The sequence below is a fragment of the Macaca fascicularis genome, chromosome 6 (genome assembly GCF_037993035.2).
Source record: "Macaca fascicularis isolate 582-1 chromosome 6, T2T-MFA8v1.1".
NCBI classification, from domain to species: domain Eukaryota; kingdom Metazoa; phylum Chordata; class Mammalia; order Primates; family Cercopithecidae; genus Macaca; species Macaca fascicularis.
The window spans coordinates 154377505-154398164 of NC_088380.1; the positions used below are offsets into that span (position 1 = coordinate 154377505).

A 20660-nucleotide genomic window follows, 5' to 3' on the forward strand; every position below is an offset into this window, starting at 1 on the left:
CATGCCAGGTAATGGCATATAAAAAATTTTTGTAAAAAATTTTTGTAGAAATGGATTCTTGTCATGTTGCTCAGGCTGATCTTGAACTCCTGGCCTCAAGGATACTCCTGCCTTAGCTGCCCAAAGTGCTGAGATTACAGGTGTTAGCTACTGCACCTGGCCTATTTTTCACAGTTCTTCATGGTGACTTACAAAATTGTACCTCTATTGTGTCATATTGGTTTCTTATTTGATTCATGGATACAGGGTTTGTTTCCCACATGAGACTGTAAGCTCTTTGAGGGTAGATCCACACGAACATAGGCCATAGGAATGTGCACATGATCAATGCTTGTGTAACACACACCTGTTAACTTGTTACATCTAGTGGGTCTACAACGTAGAAAAAAAAGGTAGATGGATAGAGTAGGAGAAGTAACATTAAGAATAAGGATGGAAAATAGCAGGCAAGATTCTCTCCCAAAGTATGTTCAGAACAGAGATGCTAATGATGATATTTTTTCCCCCAGGGGTGTAAATTCTGCGTTGGCTTCCTTATCATAGTGCCCATGGCACATACAGTAAAAAGTGCAGAGTGGGAAGATGAGAAGAAATCTGTTTACTGTCCTTACATTACACTGATAGCCCTGATTTGCCTCACCCTGTTTTTCAAAAGTAGATTAGAGGCCAGGCGCGGTAGCTCATGCCTGTAATCCCCAGCACTTTGGGAAGCTGAGGAGTGTGGATTGCTTGAGCCCAGGAATTCGAGACCAGCCTGACCAACATGACGAAACCCCATCTCTACTAAAAAATACAAAAAAATTAGTCGGGTGTGGTGGTGCACGCCTGTAGTCCCAGCTACTGGGGAGGCTGAGGCAGAATAATCGCTTGAACGTGGGAGGTGGAGGTTGCAGTGAGCCAGTGAGCTGAGATCGCAGCACTGTACTCCAGCCTGTGCAGCAGAGCAAGGCTGTCTCAAAAAAAAGTGGACTAGGGTTCAGTTAAACAAACAGCTATAAACAATGAAAGATAAAGTTTTAAAAAAATGCAGCTTGTTTTATTTTTATATAAACTAAAACACCAGAGTTCATTGATTCCTATATTAAATACATAAATTATAAAATAACCATTCATAAAACTTTACATACAGTAAGTTGATTCCAATCTCTACGGTAATACATACAGTACATGTACATATCCGGTGTACTTCAGAGGATCATTCTGGTGAAACTCAGTCAATTTTAATTTTTCTTTCATTAATAAACAAGCACTGAAGTGATGTATGGAGTCATGTTAATGAGATGGACAGAAAGAACCCCAATTGAGGCAGTTGATTGAATGAAAGCTCTGTGAAATTGGACCCTTGGCTACATTAACACAGTAAACACCTGGGGAATTATGTATTCAAACACATTAACTCTATACTTGAGTCCCCAAAGTATTGGATCTTGAAGGTTAAAACATGCATGAACCCTGTTGAGATGGAATTTTTAGCCAATAAAGATATAGGACTTTTGGTTAATATTAATACTGTCGATTGTGGTGAGCTTTCTGTTGCTCTTTCAAAAAAAAAAATCAACCAACTAAACAAACAAATAAAAAAACCTATTTGCTGGTTTATGGGCCTGGATAATTGAAAAACCAAGTAGTCTCTGCCTCAGTCAACAGTCAGAAACAATAGTAGTGAAGAGAAGGTGGGGTAAAGGAGAGAAGAGGTAGTCAAGGACGGGAAGAGTTCAGACACTAAATGCTCAACAAAAACATGAGTTTCCAGCAGCAGCAGCAGCAGCAGCAGAAAAAACCTTTCTTGAAGTCTTGCATCCTAGAACAGAAGTACACGTTTAGTAAGCGCTCACACCATCGTACTATGTACAGAATATATTTGTGCGTATATTTACATCACGTATTTATAAAAATGTTTGGATTTTGATCTGCCTCATTGTGGGAAGTTGCTATGGTTAATGGGGGGTATAGGCACAGTCTGTGAGATGTCAGTCAAATGGAAGTGTTGCTACTAACAGATGCTGGGGATCTGCTTTTGGTTGGAAAATTGCATCATCCATTCTTTAGTAAGTTCATGGGGTCTTGATTGTAAGCAAAATTGGGCTCAAAGTTGTTTAACCTTACTGTTCTCACCCTACAGAACTTTGCATATAACAAGGATGAAAATATAAGCAGGGGTACAAAGACCTTAATGCAGAAAAAACCAAAACAAAAACAGGAACCCTCACCAAATCAACCATGTGTACCTCTGACACATTAGTTTGAATATAGCAAATTATAATCCTATTTTTGCTACATTGCCCTATAAGTATATCTTCAGTAATTTTCTTCCTCTTGCTCTTTTTTTTTTTTTTTTGAGATGAGGTCTTACCGTGTTGCCCAGGCTGTTATCAAACTCCTGTGCCCAAGCTATCCTCCCACCTTAGCCTTCTGAGGAGCTATCTTTAGGAATTTTGATTACACATTGGACTTGGACTCTCAGCAACAGATTTATTTAGGAAGAACTAAACCACCAAACTAAAGACAGCAAAGGATTGTGAATCTGCCCTGCCCCATTCTGAAATGGAATCATAGAATTTGGCACTTAAAGAGGCCTTACAGGGATTAGCTCCAACCTTCCATTATGTCTGAATCCTCTTGCCAATATGCCTGAAATTAACTCTCAATATAGTACATTATATAGAAATGACAAGGCAGTAGAACATAATGACAGCTTTCCTCACTTAAGATCTAGAAGTCTGCTTAAATAGGGGCTTGGGTCCATATTGGAAGCATAAACTTATGACATAAACAGTCATCTAAGATTTGCTTTGATTACTTATCATTCAAAAGTCCTATTGAACTTTTTCAACATAATAGACAAATCTAAATTAGTAAAGTGATAGAATTAAACTGCCAAAAGCTGTCATTAAATTACCAAAACACTGTTATGAAAATTTCACAAAAGGCAACAAGCAATGCAACTCCCAAACTACAGAGCAAATTTCTATGCTGTATGTGTGTATGTGTGTGTGTATGTGTGTGTTTGTGTATTCTGTGCCACCCTTTGACAGACTGAAATAATGCAATTAAATATTTTAAAAATAAAATGTCTATGCTGTCCATCTATCTTGATGTAATATAACACAGACGATCCAATTATTTAAACATCAACACAAAACCAATGAATATTCTTTTTACAGTTTCTACAAAAACCTAGGCAGGTTAAAAAGACATGCTTAATTTTAAAACTATGAACTTGTGAATAGTTTTACGTTAAAGCAAACATAAGAATTACACAATGGGTTTACAGGAAAATTGGACAATCAATGGACAAAAAGGAACAAGTTTGCCAGAGATTTGTTTAAAATTTAAAGCAAAGTTGAAATAAAATCCTGTAGCAAAAAATATTTGGCAAACTTTATTTCTCCTATTACTAGTGGAGAACACGTTTCCTCTCTACCTAAGTGATAACCCAGGCGTTCTATATCAGCTCTACCTTATTGACTTGGGAAGACACACATGACCTTTATGAGCAGTTATTTGTGGGCCAAAAAAAAAAAAAAAATTAAAGCAAGATTCCACCCCTAAAACCTAACTGTTGGCAATAATTTAATTTATATGGCATAAGTCAGAAGGGATGTCACTTTTTTTCAGCAAATTCTATTTCCTAAAAGTAGGGAGGCATTAACAAAAAGTTTGACATTCAATTTAGTGATAGATGCTTTTTAAGTATGATAGTTGAAGATAGTCTCTCCATGTTTTTCCCCTTTCATGAAATTTTTCTATCCTGAATAACTATTTAAATTGGGGCTTTTGTTTATCTCAAATTATCTTTCATAGTCAGTTATGTTTATTTTCCAGGGTATGAATATTTTATTAAGAAAAATTAAGTTAATGAACCCTGAAGAACGCTGTTCTGATTGCTGCAAACTCATTAGCCAAATGCATCTAGGTAGTACAGATGCAGAAGTGGAGCCACAGGAAATCTCACTGTAATTGATAACTTTATTTATTTTTATTTATTATTATTTATTTTTGCTATTGCTGAACATCCTATCCAAGGGAAGTATTCATTTAAACATGGTCCATTTCCATGGACCCATGAGTGATTGGAACACACATCCACGATTTTGCTGATGCTTTTATAATTGTGAAAATGGATAATAGAGAGATGTATCTATTGAAATATTTAGACCTTATTCAAGGATATATTAATTTTGAGGCTCATGAGCAAGACTTGGTAAAACTTACAGTTCAGCCTATAGTCTAGAGAAATTTGCTAATCTCCTGGATCTTAAGCAAAGAAAAAACAAACCTTCTTTTGCGTGACCCTAAACACATCTAAAGCTGCTTGGACAATCATCCTAGCTGTTGTTCTCATATGATTTACAGCAGATAAGCCGATTAGGCATATAAACCATACCACATTTGCAAATATTTCCAATCATTTAGAAATAGCTTGTTCATGGAAATAAATTTTGACTTACAAATTTCTTGGTGGGTGGGAAAACAAAATTAAGAGAAGGAAGGTGTGTGTTGGAGCAGATGGAATATAGATTTACTCATATGGGCCCTGGAACAGAAAATGAAGAAAAATGGAAAAGTCTTAGATATGTGAGAGTAATTTATCCTCTTCCATATTTTCTGACTCAAGTTTGCTAGGGTTGGGTCACCAACATTGTAGAGGCATCCTCTTTCACATTTTTTGCCTAATGAGCCTATGGCTCATATTTAATCTTGAACCTACCTAGTTGAATAAAGAATCCAGCAGGAGGCCGGGCATGGTGGCTCACATCTGTAATCCTAGCACTTTGGGAGGCTGAGGCAGGCAGATCACTTGAGGTCAGGAGTTCGAGACCAGCCTGACCAGCATAGTGAAACCCCGTCTTTACTGAAAATACAAAAATTAGCCAGGCGTGGTGGTGTGCACCTGTAATTCCAGCTACTAGGGAGGTTGAGGCAGGAGAATACTTGAACCTGGGAGGCAGAGCTTGCAGTGAGCCGAGATCGTGCCAATGCACTCCAGCCTGGGCAACAGAGCAAGACTCCATCTCAAAAAACAAAACAACAACAACAACAACAACAACAAAGAATCCAGTAGGATGGTCTGTTTTGTATCTTCCCAGTAGGACATGTCATCTGACTTTCCTTCAGAATAAAAGATTATCAAGCTAATTATGTGATACTGTCAGTTTGCTCCAAGTCTTTGATGATTGGCTCTCCTGTGATAAAAGTAGAGTTCTGTATGATGGCATGCATATGCAATCAAGAGAGCTGGGAGATACTTATCATATAAATGACACACTCTTCTATCTTGTTCAATAGCATGAGATGATCTGTTTGCTATAGATTATTAAAGATCCTGGTTTTGAATCTCTCAATTTTTATTGCTAATAATGTCCCAAGTAGCTTGATAAGCAAGCTTCAGTGCTATAGTGCTTAAATTTAACCAAACCGAAGCACTATTTTATTACATGAGGGAATCTTTTTGTCAACAACACAAGAAAGTCAAATAATACAGCACTTGTAATAATTACAAAGCACATTGTGCTACTTTAAGCACCTCTTGTTCTAAAATTGCAAATAAAACTTTATGAAAAAGCATTTTAACCCCATTTTGCAGATGAGGAAACTGAGGCACAGAGAGGTTAAGTGACTGGGCCAAAGATACCTGGGTCAGCAGTAAATGTAAGAACACAAAGTGGGACCCCAGCATTCTAATTTTTATTGTACATTCTTCAGTTATTGTTCTGGCTTTGCAAATGCCAGTGCTAAAACTGAAGGATGATACTGAACCCACATATGGAAAGATTTGTATAGCGTCTCATAGAAAGAGTTTCTGGCTCCCTACACATATTCTCTATGCATGGGAATTCTAGCCCCATAAATAAAACTTGGAAAATTTGAAAAATTGAGGTTGTTCTGTTATCTACAGTAAATGAGGTGTAAAATTAGTTTTTCAGGAACATACATTTGCTCTCAGAGATGAATCCAAGACTCAGTAATACACAACTTAGGAAAAGTACCAGTCTTCTAATTGTCTCTGGTAGAAAATGACCTTGTCAGTAACATAATGTTATTTCTATATAAAAAAGTAGAGCTATCTTGTTGCTGTCATCTGTCTGGGAAAAAATGTTATCACTCTAAACAAGAAGAGGTCAGAATGCTCTAGGCATAGAAGGATTCTTTAAAAAATAATAGTTTAGTTTAATATTCACATCTCTGTGGCAAACCCGACTCTTGGTAGAAATGTACTCATTGATTCTGTTGTGTTTTTGCCCAGATCATATATAGCATATTCATTTGCAGGCAATTTTAAGCAGCCATTTGAAAACCAGTATTTTGGAAACGAAAGATTCAGAGATGCTCTCTGGCCCATGTTCCCTATAGATGTTGGCGTTCTAAACAGAACTAAGTCAGGGAGCATGTGATTTACAGTATCATCTTCTTAGTTCTCAGTATGAATGAGATCAGTCCGTTGTTGATGGAGGGATGCAGATGTGAGAGGAGGACAAGGAAGCATCGAATCTGCTTTTATTTCGCATGTTACATTCGCCCAGGTCCTTTGACTTGGTTACCAGTTTTGTTATGGTCACTGTGATCCACTTCTCATCTGTCGTCTGTGGAATGAATTCCACAAGCTCCACCTTTTGCAGAAAAACAAAAAACAAGAGTGTTTTTCTTCCCATTCACGATGCGGATGTCTCTGTTCCTGAGTTTAAAACAATCATAAAGACAGAAAAGCAAATCCCTGTAGTAAGAAACCAGACTTTTCAAATGAAACATTTTATTGTAAATAGCTCTTCATAGGTATTCCTCGTGCTTCACTCCCCACCCACCCTTGTTTTTTTTTGTTTGTTTGTTTTGATCTTTTAAAATGATGTTTATTATCAGGACTAGTGTTTCCATGGGGTGTGGTGTTACATTAAAATGACCCCCCTGCACAGCAGGGGTTGAATGTTTCATTGTAACTTTGGTTCCATGCCCAAGACACATCTTTGCTTGATCTGCCGAAACTAGTTCCATTGCTGAACTTTTTCTTTACACAATATATGTTTATAGTTCTTCTCTTCTGATTTGACATTTACATGTTTCATTAAATGCAGCATATATTGTAGATTTTCAACAGAGTTGTGTAGGAACTGTCAAGTAAGAAACCTTGAATAATGGCTTTAAAATACACAGTTGTAGTCCTGGCTACAGGGTAGTTCTTAGCTTTTGATCTCCCTCTCACTGGTGTAAACAATTTTGCCATCTTTGAAGGTTTAGAAGCATTTGTCTTTCTGGGATCTTATCCATGTTTTCGGTTACTCTGTAAAACAGAGGGAAAAAAATTATTTATATATCATTTTTATTAATAGCTGAATCATAAAAAACAAACTTTAAAAAAAGACACACACGTTTTATTCTTTACCACTGCTTTGATGTGTATGATCTTATGCAAGTTACATCTCTAAGCTTAGTTACTTTAATTTTAAGTGAGAAAATAGAAGTCTGTATTTCAAAGGTTGTTGCAACACAATGCATATAAAACTATTATTGGTTCTTGTCTCAGAGTGAGTTGCCTGAAATATTATCATTACTGCCTTTTCCTCTAAGGCCTTCCAAGGTGATAGCTTAAGAAGTTAAATTGAATCATCAGGCCCCAATATATTCATTTAAGATGTTATTTTATTTTTGAAACTTATTTTAGATTCAGAAGGTAAATGTGCAGGTTGGTTACATGGATATATTTCATGATGCAGAAGTCTGGGCTTCTGTTGAACCCCATCACACAAAGTGAACATAGTCCCCAATAGGTAGTTTTTCAAACCCTGCCACTTCTCTGCCTCCCACTTTTGGAGTCTCCAGTAGCTACTATTTCTGCAATATGTTATTTTAATAGCAGACTTGTCTATTCCCTTCAGTGACTTAATTCTTTGTCACATTTCCTCCCCAACAAAATTGTAGCCATTGGCAAGTTGTCTCCACCGAAAGTCCTGATTGAAGAACTCCCCGGGAATTCTTCCACACAGGTTTCTCGGTTGGCCCAGAGATGTCCCTGAAAAGGTGCTACTCTGGGGATGCGCCAGTCAGGACTCCTAGCCCTGTTCCTCTGTAAGTCCATATGTCTGAGTTTTCACTTGTGTAGAAGTCTAGGTCGTAATGCTGTCTTCCAATGAAAGTCAGAAATAGCACAGAAGATGTGCTATGAGGATGTGCTATCATGTGCTACTTAAGGGAATGACCTTTAGGGTCTGAACAACATGGATAGAGAAAATGGGATTTCTGTTTTCTTGCTTATGCCCAAAGATGAGTTATTTAACTTCTCTAAGCCTCAATCTCCTCATCTATAAAATAAGGACACTGATTCTGTAGAAGGACTTTACTATTACTCCAGAAACATTAAATCCAAAGTTAAATGTTAAAACCACAATCCAAGGTGGAGGAAAAGGAGGCACTTAGTACCCCAAGGATACTTCTAGTCTATCAACCAGAGGCAACTTAAAGATCCAAAGAAATTCCTGCCATGAAGGCATATTTACGGAGCCATTTTGCTCCCAAGACAAGGTTAGACTGGGATGAAAGAGTGACAGAGTCACAGAGGAGAACCTGTGGGAAGGAAGTACGGTGGTCCGGGAGAGATCACACTGAGGGAATGAGGAGGAGGTACAAAGAGGCATAAAGAGATTGATGGTGGAGTCACAGAGGCACACTTGCCTTCTATTACTTAGACATAGAGTTTCTCATCTTCCCTTGCCTATATGTGAGCAGAGAACTGAACAGTAATGACATGGCAGAGACAGGGGCCACAGCGTAGTTGTCTCTTTGTCCCATACTTCATCAAAAAGCTACCTCCTCAGCAAAAAGCTGTGGGTTGTACCACCAACAACAGGAGCCAGTGAGGCACTGGAAGAGGCTGGGCCTTGGCCAGACTGGGAATAGTGCAGTGGGCATCCTCTGCACAGCCTTCTGAAGAATTCACACACATGTTGCCCAGAATGGCCAGCCTTTGGTCACCTCTCATAGAAAAGATATCAAGTGTTGGACAATAGTAGCCAGAGAAACATCTGCAATCACTGTCAAAGGAGTTGAAAGGGATAATCCTTTTCCCTCTTCTTCCTCCCTGCTCTCCAGAACAGCTGAGCCTTGAAGAGGCAGAGAAGAGGAAGAGATCTCTTAGAGTCAGACCCTGAACTACAGCTCCATGGGGGTACTTGGCTCATGCCTAAGGTAGGATAAGGGAAGAAATGAGAATAAAACAGAGTCTGAAATTGAACTTTTAAACTGGGTTAAGACTTTTGAGGCTTGAAAGTGACTGAGAAGTTGGGGGACTCACCTATTATTTAACTAGAAGACGAAAGAGGGAAATAAGACAGAGCCTGAGTGAAGAAAGCTATGATTTGAGAAAATAGATCAAGATCATATTTACAGTCCACTGGGATGGGAGCCCCAAATAACTAGTTACAAATATAACATTCTCCTGTTCCATGGTAAAGAAGAGAGTTGATCTGAATATATATAAAAAAATCTTCAGGGATGTATTTTTGTTTGTGTGTTTTTAAATATAGAATAAATATACAAACACAAAATGTCTTTTACTTGCAAACTTTCAATGTACAGTGTATCAAAGATTAAATCTTATATATTGTGTCAAAGCATGTATGCATCATTTCCACCTATCAGAGCTGAGGTACAGCCCCTCATTTAAGCAAACACACGTTGGCTTTAAAAATCAATGTACTTACAGGCAGTCCAGGCAGTTTCCTAGAATGTTAAGTTTCTATGAATTGAGAAGTACTTGTAAAAGGAACTATTATTTCTATAGTAAAGCCAGATTTATTCAAATTAGCATTCTGAATTATTGCAGTTACCCAGTGGGTAACAGGAGTTCCTTTTTTTTTGAGACGGAGTCTTGCTCTGTTTCCCAGGCTGGAGTGTAGTGGCCAGATCTCAGCTCACTCCAAGCTCCGCCTGCCGGGTTTACGCCATTCTCCTGCTTCAGCCTCCCGAGTAGCTGGGATTACAGGCGCCTGCCACCTCGCCCGGCTAGTTTTTTGTATTTTTTTTAGTAGAGACGGGGTTTCACCGTGTTAGCCAGGATGGTCTCGATCTCCTGACCTTGTGATCCGCCCGTCTTGGCCTCCCAAAGTGCTGGGATTACAGGCTTGAGCCACCGCGCCCGGCCCCAGGAGTTCTTTTTAACAGGTTGCTTAACAGTGCTGCACTTTAGTTTCCTCATCTGTGGAAAACAGCAATTGCTGCTACCATTTTGGAGACTTTACTACAGGCTACAAGTTCGTTTTTTTTTTTCTTTCTGATACAGGGTCTTGCTTTGCTGCTTAGGCTGGAGTGCAGTGGTGCAATCTTGTCTCACTGCAGCATCAACCTCTGGGGCTTAAGCCATCCTTGCACTTCAGCCTCCCAAGTAGCTGCTACTACAGGTATGTGCCCCCATGCCCAGCTAGTTTTTGTATTTTTGTAGAGATGGGGTTTTGCCATGTTTCCCAGGCTGGTCTTAAACTCCTGGGCTCGAGTGATCCACCTGCCTCAGCTTCCCAAAGTGCTGTAATTACAGAGTCACTGTGCCCAGCTAATGCCACAAACTCCAAGTCTTGAGTATGGTGATGTCACTTCTGACTGGTGGTTGTAGCATCTGTAAGGGTACCACCATCTAACCAGTTACATCCTCCAGGAACACAAGGGCCATCTCTGACACCTTCCACTCCTCACCCTTTATATGCAATTTATCATAAAGTATTCAATAAATGGTAGCTATTGTTATTACCTCCACAATACAGATGAGGACACTGAGACTGAAGATTATTAAATAATTGGTCCATAAAAATCCTGGTAGGGAAGACATAATAATACTGCATGAAATGTAACTGAAGCTGGAGGATCAGGGAAGACTTCCTTGATTTTCCACTGAGGTGGGAAGGATGAATGGGTATCAATCATTTAATCAAGATGTGGGAAATGTGGTCCAGGAAGATGGAAGCACATCTTGAAAGGCATGATTCAAGACAGAATTCTTGGTATGTCTACAAACTTGACCTTCAATGAGCCATTCTATGTGCCAACTACTAAACTAATTGCTTTACCTGTATAATATTACTCAATCCTCAGAAAAACAGTGGGTGCTATTACTTGCCAGTTTTTTTATATTAGGAAATTAACGTTTGGAGAGTGCTATATTTTGAATGTTGTGTCCCCTCCAAAATTCATGTTGAAACTTAATCCCCAGTGCAAGAGTATTAACAGGTGAGGCTTTTAGGAGGTTATTAGGCCATGAGTGCAGAATGGATGAGGGATTAGTGCCTTATGAAAGAGCTGGAGAGAACTAACTTAGGCTCTTTTGCCCCTCTGTCCCTTCTGTCCTGTGACACAGCTTTGCTCCCTCCAGGGGATGCAACAACAAAGTGCCATCTTGGAAGTAGAGACCAGGCCATCACCAGACACCAAACCTGCTGGTGCCTTGATCTTCAACTTCCAGCCTCCAGAATGGTGAGAAATACATTACTATTACTTATAAATTACCTAGTCTCAGGTATTTTGTTATAATAGCACAAATGGACTAAGAGAGTTATAACAGTCTCTATTATGCAGGATTGTTGTAAGTATTACATAAAATGATAAATATAAATGTACTTTTTGAACTGTCAAGCAAGATATCATCTCCTTCTTCCTTATTGAAATATCATTAATATTATTTTAAAAGTATTTATTGATTGTTGACTACGTGCTAGACACTGTTGATTATGTGCTAGGTATTTGGTATACAAAGCTGAACAAAATTATATGGTCGTTATCCTCACGAAGCTAATTTACAATGAGAAAGAGAGACATTAATTAAAAAATATATATATTTCCCCAATGTATGGAAAATTTGTCCAGAAGGGAAGTTGAGAAAGATGTCTTTGTGGGAATCACAACTGAATTGAGATCCGAAGGACAGGTGAGTAGTAGGTGTTTACTAGTTAAAGCAGAAGGGAAGCATTCTGTGCACCAAGACAGCTTGGGCAAACCCTGTGGAAGGCAGGAAGGCATGTGGTTCATTAACAGAAACTGGAGCAACAGGAAGCCTGAGAGATTGCCTGTGTGGTTAGACCATGCAGGGTTTTGTTGGCCAAGTTAAAAAATTCAAATTTGATCTTTTTTTTTTTTTTTTAAACTTGTTATCAGTAGATTGGTTGAAGGAACTTGATCCTAATAGTGATGTTTTCCTAGGAGGGGTCAAGGTAAGGTTTGCCTTTCTAAAAGCTGACTAACTGCTGTGTGGAGAATGAGTTATAAGAATATCTATAGTGGAGGCACTGAGCCCAGTTAGTGGGCTATTTCAGCTACAGAGGAGGGGATAATACATTTGTTTATGTCCTCTTTCCTTTGTCAATGCATTCTTTAAGGTAGTCTTCAAATGGTATATAAAAAAATCGAATATGAGTTATCTTTGTAAGATATGACAATGCTCTTCATGGCTTTGATCTAACATATCCCAAATCTGCTTTCATATTCATTTTCCAAGCTATTCATTCATCCATCTGCCTCTCAGTTCATCTGTCAATCTGTAATTTATTCTGCACCTAGGATAGATAAGGCATTGTTATAGACACTAAAAATACAAAGATGAATAAAACATAACTCCTACCCTATGCTTTATTAGTACAATTTGTGAGACAAATAGGGAAACAATTTATTTATGACTGGATAAAGCTAATGGATACATTTACATAAAAAGGAATTACTAACTGGCATACAATGAGTCATCTTATAGGCTTTCCTTATCCATACAAAAACTAAAGAGTAAAATTTTCCTACTAATACTTTATTTGTTTATTTATTTTTTTAGTGGGGGGGCAGAGTCTTACTCTGTCACCCAGGCTGAAATGTGATGGTACAATCTTGGCTCACTGCAGCCTCTGCCTCCCAGGTTCTAAGTGATTCTCCTGCCTTAGCCTCCCAAGTAGCTGAGATTAGAGGCACGGGCCACGACACCTGGCTAATTTTTGTATTTTTTTTTTTTTTTTTTTGGTAGAGATGGGACTTCATCATGTTGGCTAGGCTGGTCTCGAACTCCTGACCTCAGGTGATCCACCTGCCTCAGACTCCCAAAGTGCTGGGATTATAGGAGTGAGCCACCACGCCTGGCTGATCCTACTAATACTTTAAATGATGAATATAATAGAGACTGGTCATGTGGCCATTAGTTTTCCCCAGGCTACCTGAGTAATTGTTTGCACATTTTAGCAAATAATGCAGTATTTAACTTTTCTTAAGTTTTTTCATTAGAAAATAACACAGTATTATGTGCCTTTTAACATTTTTTATGTTACTAGACAGGAAGTAAAAGTATTGGGCTGTCAAGTTCAAAAATATATGGTTAACACTGGAGAAATATCATTAAAAATTATATATATATATATCCAAATGCATGTAAAATTTGTTCAGTGGGGGACAGTAAAAATGAGCTAGACCAGTTTATATGGATAAAGAATCACGATCACCTGTTCTCTGGTCCTCCCAACTTGATAATGAGCAAAACTGGTGCTGTCATGTTCTTCATTAATTCATCCCTGCTCAGAAGAGGAGGATTTTCAATGGGTCATTGCAACCCAGGTGTAGCAACTAATCTGGTGATAGCTATTTTTGTATTCCTCTCATTTTTTTCTTTCCTTTGTCTCCCTGTGTAACCATGTAATATGAAACAATGAGTGGTTGCTATGGCTTAAATGTGTTTCCCACAAAGCATGTGTTAGAAACTTAATCCCTAATGCAACAGTGTTGGGAGTTGGAGCCTGATGAGAAGCCATGAAGGTGGAGTGAATGTCTAGTAACTCCAGGTCCTTCGTCCTTTGGACTCCGGGACCTGCACCAGCAGCCTCCTGGGGCTCTCAAGCCTTTGGCCTTTGACTGAGAGTTACACCTCTGGCTTCCTTGGTTCTTGGGTCTTTTTTTTTTTTCTTTATTTTTTGAGATGGAGTCTCACTCTGTCACCCAGACTGGAATGCAATGGCGTGATCTCAGCTCACTGCAACCTCCACCTCCCAGGTTCAAGCGATTCTCCTGCCTTAGCCTCCCCAGTAGCTGGGACCACAGGTGCCCGCCACCACGCCTGGCTAATTTTTTTATTTTTAGTAGAGACGGGGTTTCACCATATTGGCCAGGCTGGTCTTGAACTCCTGACCTTGTGATCTGCCAGTCTTGGCCTCCCAAAGTGCTGGGATTACAGTCGTGAGCCACCAGTGGTTCTTGGGTTTCTGATTTGAACAGAGCCATGTTACTTCTCTGGTTCTCCAGTGTGCAGATGGCTTACCATGGGACTTCACCACCACCATAACCAGGTGAGTGAATTCTCCTAATAAAGCCCCTCTCATTTTCATCTATCTGTCTGTCTGTCTGTCTATCTATCTATCTATCTATCTATGCTATTGGTTACCTCTCTGGAGAAAGCTGACTAATACATTGATATGCTATTCCTTTGGAAAACCAGAATGCATAGCCAGATAATATCTTCTGGAACTACTTGGAGTCCCCTTGTTTAAAGTAAAAGTTCTAATATAATCCATGCAGTTATTTAGTCAGCCAACACTGAGTCCAGAAAGGGTGCCTTCTAGAGAGCGTTCAATGGCTTCTATATTATTACTCACAATAATGACTTAGGCAATTACTAAAAGAAAAGAAGTAGGAGTCACTCTATTTTAAGGAGGACTTTGTAATTTAAGCTAGTCTTGGGTTTATGAACAGAATACAAATCACTAATTTAGTATGGAAAAAAAATATGATAATTTACAGTAAGCGTTCACTACCTACCAATAAACAAGCACTTTTCCCTTACTTATTCCTATTTCTCTCTTGCCAACTTTGGAGACATAAGTAGCATTAATCAGTTTTCAGTGATGTTTTATTCCCTAATATTATTTAAAACCAGATTATTCCCTGAGAAGAGGAGATGAAAAAGCAACTACTTGCTTGGGTTTAGGCTGTAAACTACTTGGCAGTACTAGAGGTTATAATTTTGAATTTAGTGTAATTTTGTATACTAGAATACCAGTATAATTTAGTATAGTTTTGAATTCAGTAAATGTGGTAGCTAAATTTTAAATGGAATAATAGCTACGAGTTACTGATTAATGATTATCCAGGCACTGTTATGCCTTTGACATGCATAACATCATTTCATTCTCTCAATATAACATCCTGCTGTAGGTAACATGACTATAACCATTCTGTGGAATAGGAAACCTAATCTTGGGTGGATTAAATAAACCGCCTATCTCCACACAACTAGCAAATGGCAGGACTCAAGCTTAAAAGTATATCTGACTTGTAAGCTGTGCCCTCTAACCTCTCAGCCATTTTACTGCATATGCATTATATTACATCACCCAGATTCACTGTCACATTCATTTGCTATATTATTAATTATCATTATAGTCATTCACTTAACAGACAATTGCTAAGTGTCATTTATGTGCTACTTTGGAGGAAAAACATCAAATCTTGTACATCCCTCAAGGAGTTACACAAAATGGGAAAAGGTACAGAGAGAACACACTGTAATTTCAAAAGCTAATAGCTAAGTAGTACAACACAAACAAATGATGCTTCTCATGAGGATACATATGAAAACCAACGTTGCTTGAAACATGGGAGAAAGGCCCTTTTTTTTTTTTTTTTTTTTTTTTTTTTTTTTTTTTGAGACGGAGTCTTGCTCTGTCGCCCAGGCTGGAGTGCAGTGGCCGGATCTCAGCTCACTGCAAGCTCCGCCTCCCAGGTTCGGGCCATTCTCCTGTCTCAGCCTCCTGAGTAGCTGGGACTACAGGCGCCCGCCACCTCGCCCGGCTAGTTTTTTGTATTTTTTAGTAGAGACGGGGTTTCACCGTGTTAGCCAGGATGGTCTCGATCTCCTGACCTAGTGATCCGCCCGTCTCGGCCTCCCAAAGTGCTGGGATTACAGGCTTGAGCCACCGCGCCCGGCCGAGAAAGGCCCTTTTTAATTTGTGAGGCAGTTTGGTGGTTAAAAGTGGATTCTGGGCTGAGGCTGCCTGGGTACAAATTGGTAGCTGTATGGTCTTGGGAAAGTCACACGCTGTAGTTTCTCCAACTACAAATTGAGAATAAAAGCAATACCTATCTCACAGGGGATTTCATGAGGATTAGATGTATCTATTACTTAGAACAGCTCCCAGGACATAATCAGCTTTGGCCAGCATTGATGTTAATGCTGAAGCCTACACATTTTCTACCTAGTACTTATGAGGTTTGATATTTCTTCTCTACACCACCATGTGTTACTTGTCTCTTACTGAAATTTATTTTCCCTACTTTTAAAATTTATTTACTGTTTCTTTTTTTTTTTTTGGTGGGGGGAGGCTGTTTGTTTTCTGATACTCTGGTCATTTTGATCCTTTACTAGAGAATCTCCTTCCACTTCAATTTGGATATTCCCATTCAATTTAAGAGACTCAATCCTCTTCTTTCCATCCTACAAGGCTATCACCTTTCTTGACAGACAAAGGACAGTGGTCAGTCTGAAAAGAAAATATTTTGGAAGAAAGAATATAGCCAGAGAGTGAGTTACGAGTTCATACATTTTCTGAGCATATGTGCTTAACTCTTTGCTTATGTCAGGTTATTCTAAAGCACTTTTACTTGTGTGTTCCATATCCAGGTAACAGATCTCATACCTATGGAGGGAGAAAGTGCCTCTCTTCTATTTTCCAACTTGCTGTAGAAAATGTTCAATCACCCGAGGTCTAGGAAAGAGCTCAGGCTACTATAATTTAATAGGATAATCAGAGTTGACAAGAAGTGTGATAAACGGATTTAGAATAGCCGCTGGCCCTTCTTCTTTTTTAACAATGGTATTGAGATTTGTGGTTTCCCTATTTGGCTGGCCATCAGAATCACATAGCGTGCTCGTTAAATACAGACCAGTCCTTGCTCTCACCTCTCCTGCCTTCTCTCTATCTCACCTCTATCTCCAGTGATTTGATTCAGCAAGTCTGAGGTGGGGCTTAAAAATCTATATTTTTCAGCACTGGGAATCACTAAGATTATTTATGCATGTATTCATGAGACGTGGACTTGATAATAGTAATTATAAAACTCTTTTTGTTTTCTGTATTAACATTGAAGAATAACTTATTTGAAAACAAGATCCAATTTTACTCAGCCTGCTTCCTTGAGTTTTAATGAACTCCCTAGTCTCTACCGGGGACAAGGGGTGAAAAAAACAGCAGTCATTATTAGCTTGTTAGATTAGCAGAATCAGAATTTTCAAGCTGAATGCAACACTAAAGATAAAGTCATTATTTCTTCACTTTGCAGATGTAGATGCAACTTGCTGCATAATGGGAGATTATGATGGGAATCCTAACATCCACAGACATTGTGACTTCCCGAAGTAATACAGTTAACTGGAACAAATTCTTGATTCCCAGAAAATTTAGTTTCTTCACTTTTCTAATAATCACCCAAATAGACTGGATCTGTTTCTCAATTTATGGCATTTATGCTAACCAAAGCAAGTGTGTTTGCTTTTTAAAAATATAGCATAGTTAAAAAAATATAGACCAGGCCTGATGGCTTGGTCAACACTTTGAGAGGCTAAGGCAGGAGGATTGCTTGAGCTCTGAAGTTCAAGGCTACCCTGAGCAACAAAGTGAGACATTGTCTCTACTAAAAACAAACAAACAAAAAATTAGCTGAGCATGGTGACATATGCCTATAGTCCCAGCTACTCAGCAGGCTGAGGTTGGAAGATTGCTTTGAGCCTGGGAGACTGAGGCTGCCAGTGAATGATCTGATTGCACCACTGCATTCCAGCCTGGGTGACAGAACAAGACTCTGTCTCAAAAAACAAAACAAAACAAAACAAAAAACTAAAGAAAGGCATAGTAACTATAGGCAACATCCTTTTTATCAAATACCTCTTAGAACCACATTTTGAGAATTAAATGGAATCTTACCTTTAAGAGGCACCTTGACATCAAGGCCATAGAATAAAGGCAAGAGAGAAGAACAAGAATAGAAACAGAAACTGCAGAAGAAAAAGAAGAAGATTATGTAAATCTGAATTTCTGTAGTGCCATTCAGGTAGTACAAAACCTCAGCTTTTCCACATTGCTCAAGTCTAATCACTTCACATATGAACATCAAGCACCTTTTTGTTTAAAAAAATCCACACCTTTTATGTTGCTACTGACAGTATCAGTGTTCAACTAACATTGATTCATACATTTTAGAATCATGAGGTGGTTTTACGAACAATTGGTCTAAGCTCCTAATTTTATATTTAAGAAAAATAAGCGCAGAGCAGTAAATCAATAGTTTAATTTCATACAATTTTATGGCACAGTGAGGGCTAAAGCTTAGCTAGCCTGAATCCAACTTTGTTACATATCACCATCTCTATCTTTCATGCATGAGAGGGTATTTCAAAAATACAAAATATGATCAGAATGTACACTTAATCACTCAGTGCTATCTTTTTGGTTAATATGATAGGTTTTAGGATTAAGGCACAGCCGGGAGAATATTAATCTGTAGGCTAAATATATACTTAATTACTCACAGTGGAACATTTCAGAGAAATAAATGGACACTGTTAATAATTACATTGGGTTGACAGGTAAAAACTGGGTCTGTCCTGGGCAAGTGGGGATGTCTGATCATGCTATTGGTATAAGAACTGCTTCTACATCAATGGGCATTTCAGATAATAAATGTGTGATGTTGTTCCAGCTGTTATGCCTCCAAGATAGACGACTTCTTATTTGACTCATGGAAGTTAAATGGAATCTGATTTGTTTCTCTTCACCAAAAATTTTCACTTGAGAAACAGATAATTAGGTGGACAAACAGTGCTTGTGTAGCACAGGTATATAATTAACTGTATACTAACTATAAAAAGCCATGGGTCAGGTCAGTTTTTAAAAAATAATTGATTTTCTTGGTGGTTTTCTTTTACAGAGTAAGTCTTTTACTTGATTATCACACTCCAGGAACACACTGTTAGACACATCTGTGAATAAGGGTTATGTTTGGCATTCTCATATTGTGAATGTTATTTGCATATTTCCTTTAATGCTACTGCTTATAAGGTTCTTGCTTCACTATGGCTAAATTCTATAAACAAGTTATGAGTATGGCTCTAAGAGGCATATATTGGTGGCTAGTCTATTATTCTGAAAAGCAAAAACTGTTGCTTTTTGTTCATTCTTTGAAGGTAAACTTATAGCAGGAGAAGTTGGAGAATGGAGAGTAATGGGCAAATTCCCATTCCCAATATTCCTATGAGAAGATCAGACATCAGAGCTACCTCTCTGGGCATGAGGAGATGCCCATCACTTAATCTGTAATAACAGTCTTAATCCCTGCAGTGTGGTGGGCAGATCATGCCATCTGGAGTCAGAAACCCTGACCTCTGGTTTTGATTTGCCATAAATTGGCTACATAATTTTGGGCAACTTGTTTAATTTCTTTGAGCCATTGTTTTATTATCTGTATAAAAGGGGATCATAACATCTGTAGTGTCTGTCTCATAGAGTAATTATGAGAATCAGATGAAATGATGGTAGTGGAAGTGCTCTAGATATGATGCATACAGATATTATGCTGTAGATAAGTGCTGCACACAGCTGAAGCAATTTTGCTAGGTTTGTTCTTGCCACCTGATTCATACTAACTGTGTGCATTGAAATAAACAATAAAGAAGGGATATTACATGTACCCTGAGTGGGTGTTCAAGTACCACAAGGGAAGAATGAAGAGTATCTCTGGCATAAAGGATCTTTAGCCTTTTTACTAGACTTAAGGGTGAGGAGAACTGAAGTCCAGTGAGTAGAAGGTGAATCGTAAACCTCATCTCTAATCAAATATCTAATTAGAAGTCAACTGGATTGTTTTTGAAGTGGTTGAATTTGCTACCATATGTGAAATATGCAGTGTTGATAAATACACTGTATATTGTTGATCCTTGTTTTCTTTGAAGTAAGGTTATTTCTCCATTATCATAAAAGTTTAGGAAGTTCAGACCTGTAAAGTGTACTGAGCAAAAGAATTGTGAAAAAATTTACATTGAATTCCAACAATGAATATGATCTTAATCTCCCTTCTTCCAAAATTTTTGAGGGTTTTATTTAGAGAATGGCTAAGGTGATGACATTGATAGATTTTTTTTTCCTCCTCTTTTTGTTTTTTAATTTTTAAACCTCAGCTGGACGGGAACTGAATGGGTATCGTCAAGTTTTGGGGGCAGAATAGCCTTAACTTTGACTTTTCCCTTGAGCCAGCCCTAGGGTAGCTTATGAATTAGCAGAGAGATAGCTAAGCACTGGCCATTCAAAAGCATGGAAAATGGAAGATATTAAGTGTGGTCTTTGACAAACAGGGAAGCTGAAAGCAACCCCCGCCTTCTGTGAGGCTTCCTGCCAATCACTGGGAAATTTATTGTACGTTATTGTTGCCTCATTCAATCTCTTAGAACTAAATAGCCCCCTCTGAAATGTGAGAAATTCAAATTTAAAATTTTGCAGAGAACGTATACTTTGGGTCGGAATTTTTAAAATTACACTTTTAGAATTTGACTTATACTTTTTTAGTGTTTCCTTTTTCACATAAGTGATCTCATTTTTTCCTCATGGAACCCAAGGGAGGAGGAAAGGGCAAATGTTATCATCCCTGTTTTAGAGATACGGCTTAGACAGAGGAAG

The 20660-nt window shown here is 38.4% G+C and overlaps 1 protein-coding gene across 15 annotated transcripts in view; it reads right to left on the reverse strand.

Moving 5' to 3' along the window:
* Positions 1 to 1009: 1009 nt before the first annotated feature.
* Positions 1010 to 20660, reverse strand: part of JAKMIP2 (janus kinase and microtubule interacting protein 2) — a 192756-nt gene continuing 173105 nt past the window's right edge. For 5 of the 15 annotated variants that reach the window (XM_073994548.1, XM_073994550.1, XM_065546941.1 and 2 more), the window contains 2 exons: positions 17916 to 17986; positions 6735 to 7276 (listed from right to left, as the gene is read on the reverse strand). In XM_073994548.1, the coding sequence (XP_073850649.1) occupies positions 17936 to 17986 (51 nt within the window). In that variant the 3' untranslated portion in view covers positions 6735 to 7276; positions 17916 to 17935. Of the gene's footprint in view, positions 7277 to 12092; positions 12528 to 17915; positions 17987 to 20660 lie in introns of those variants that run through there. The other 10 variants (XM_065546940.2, XM_065546939.2, XM_065546936.2 and 7 more) reach the window with 5 other exon arrangements.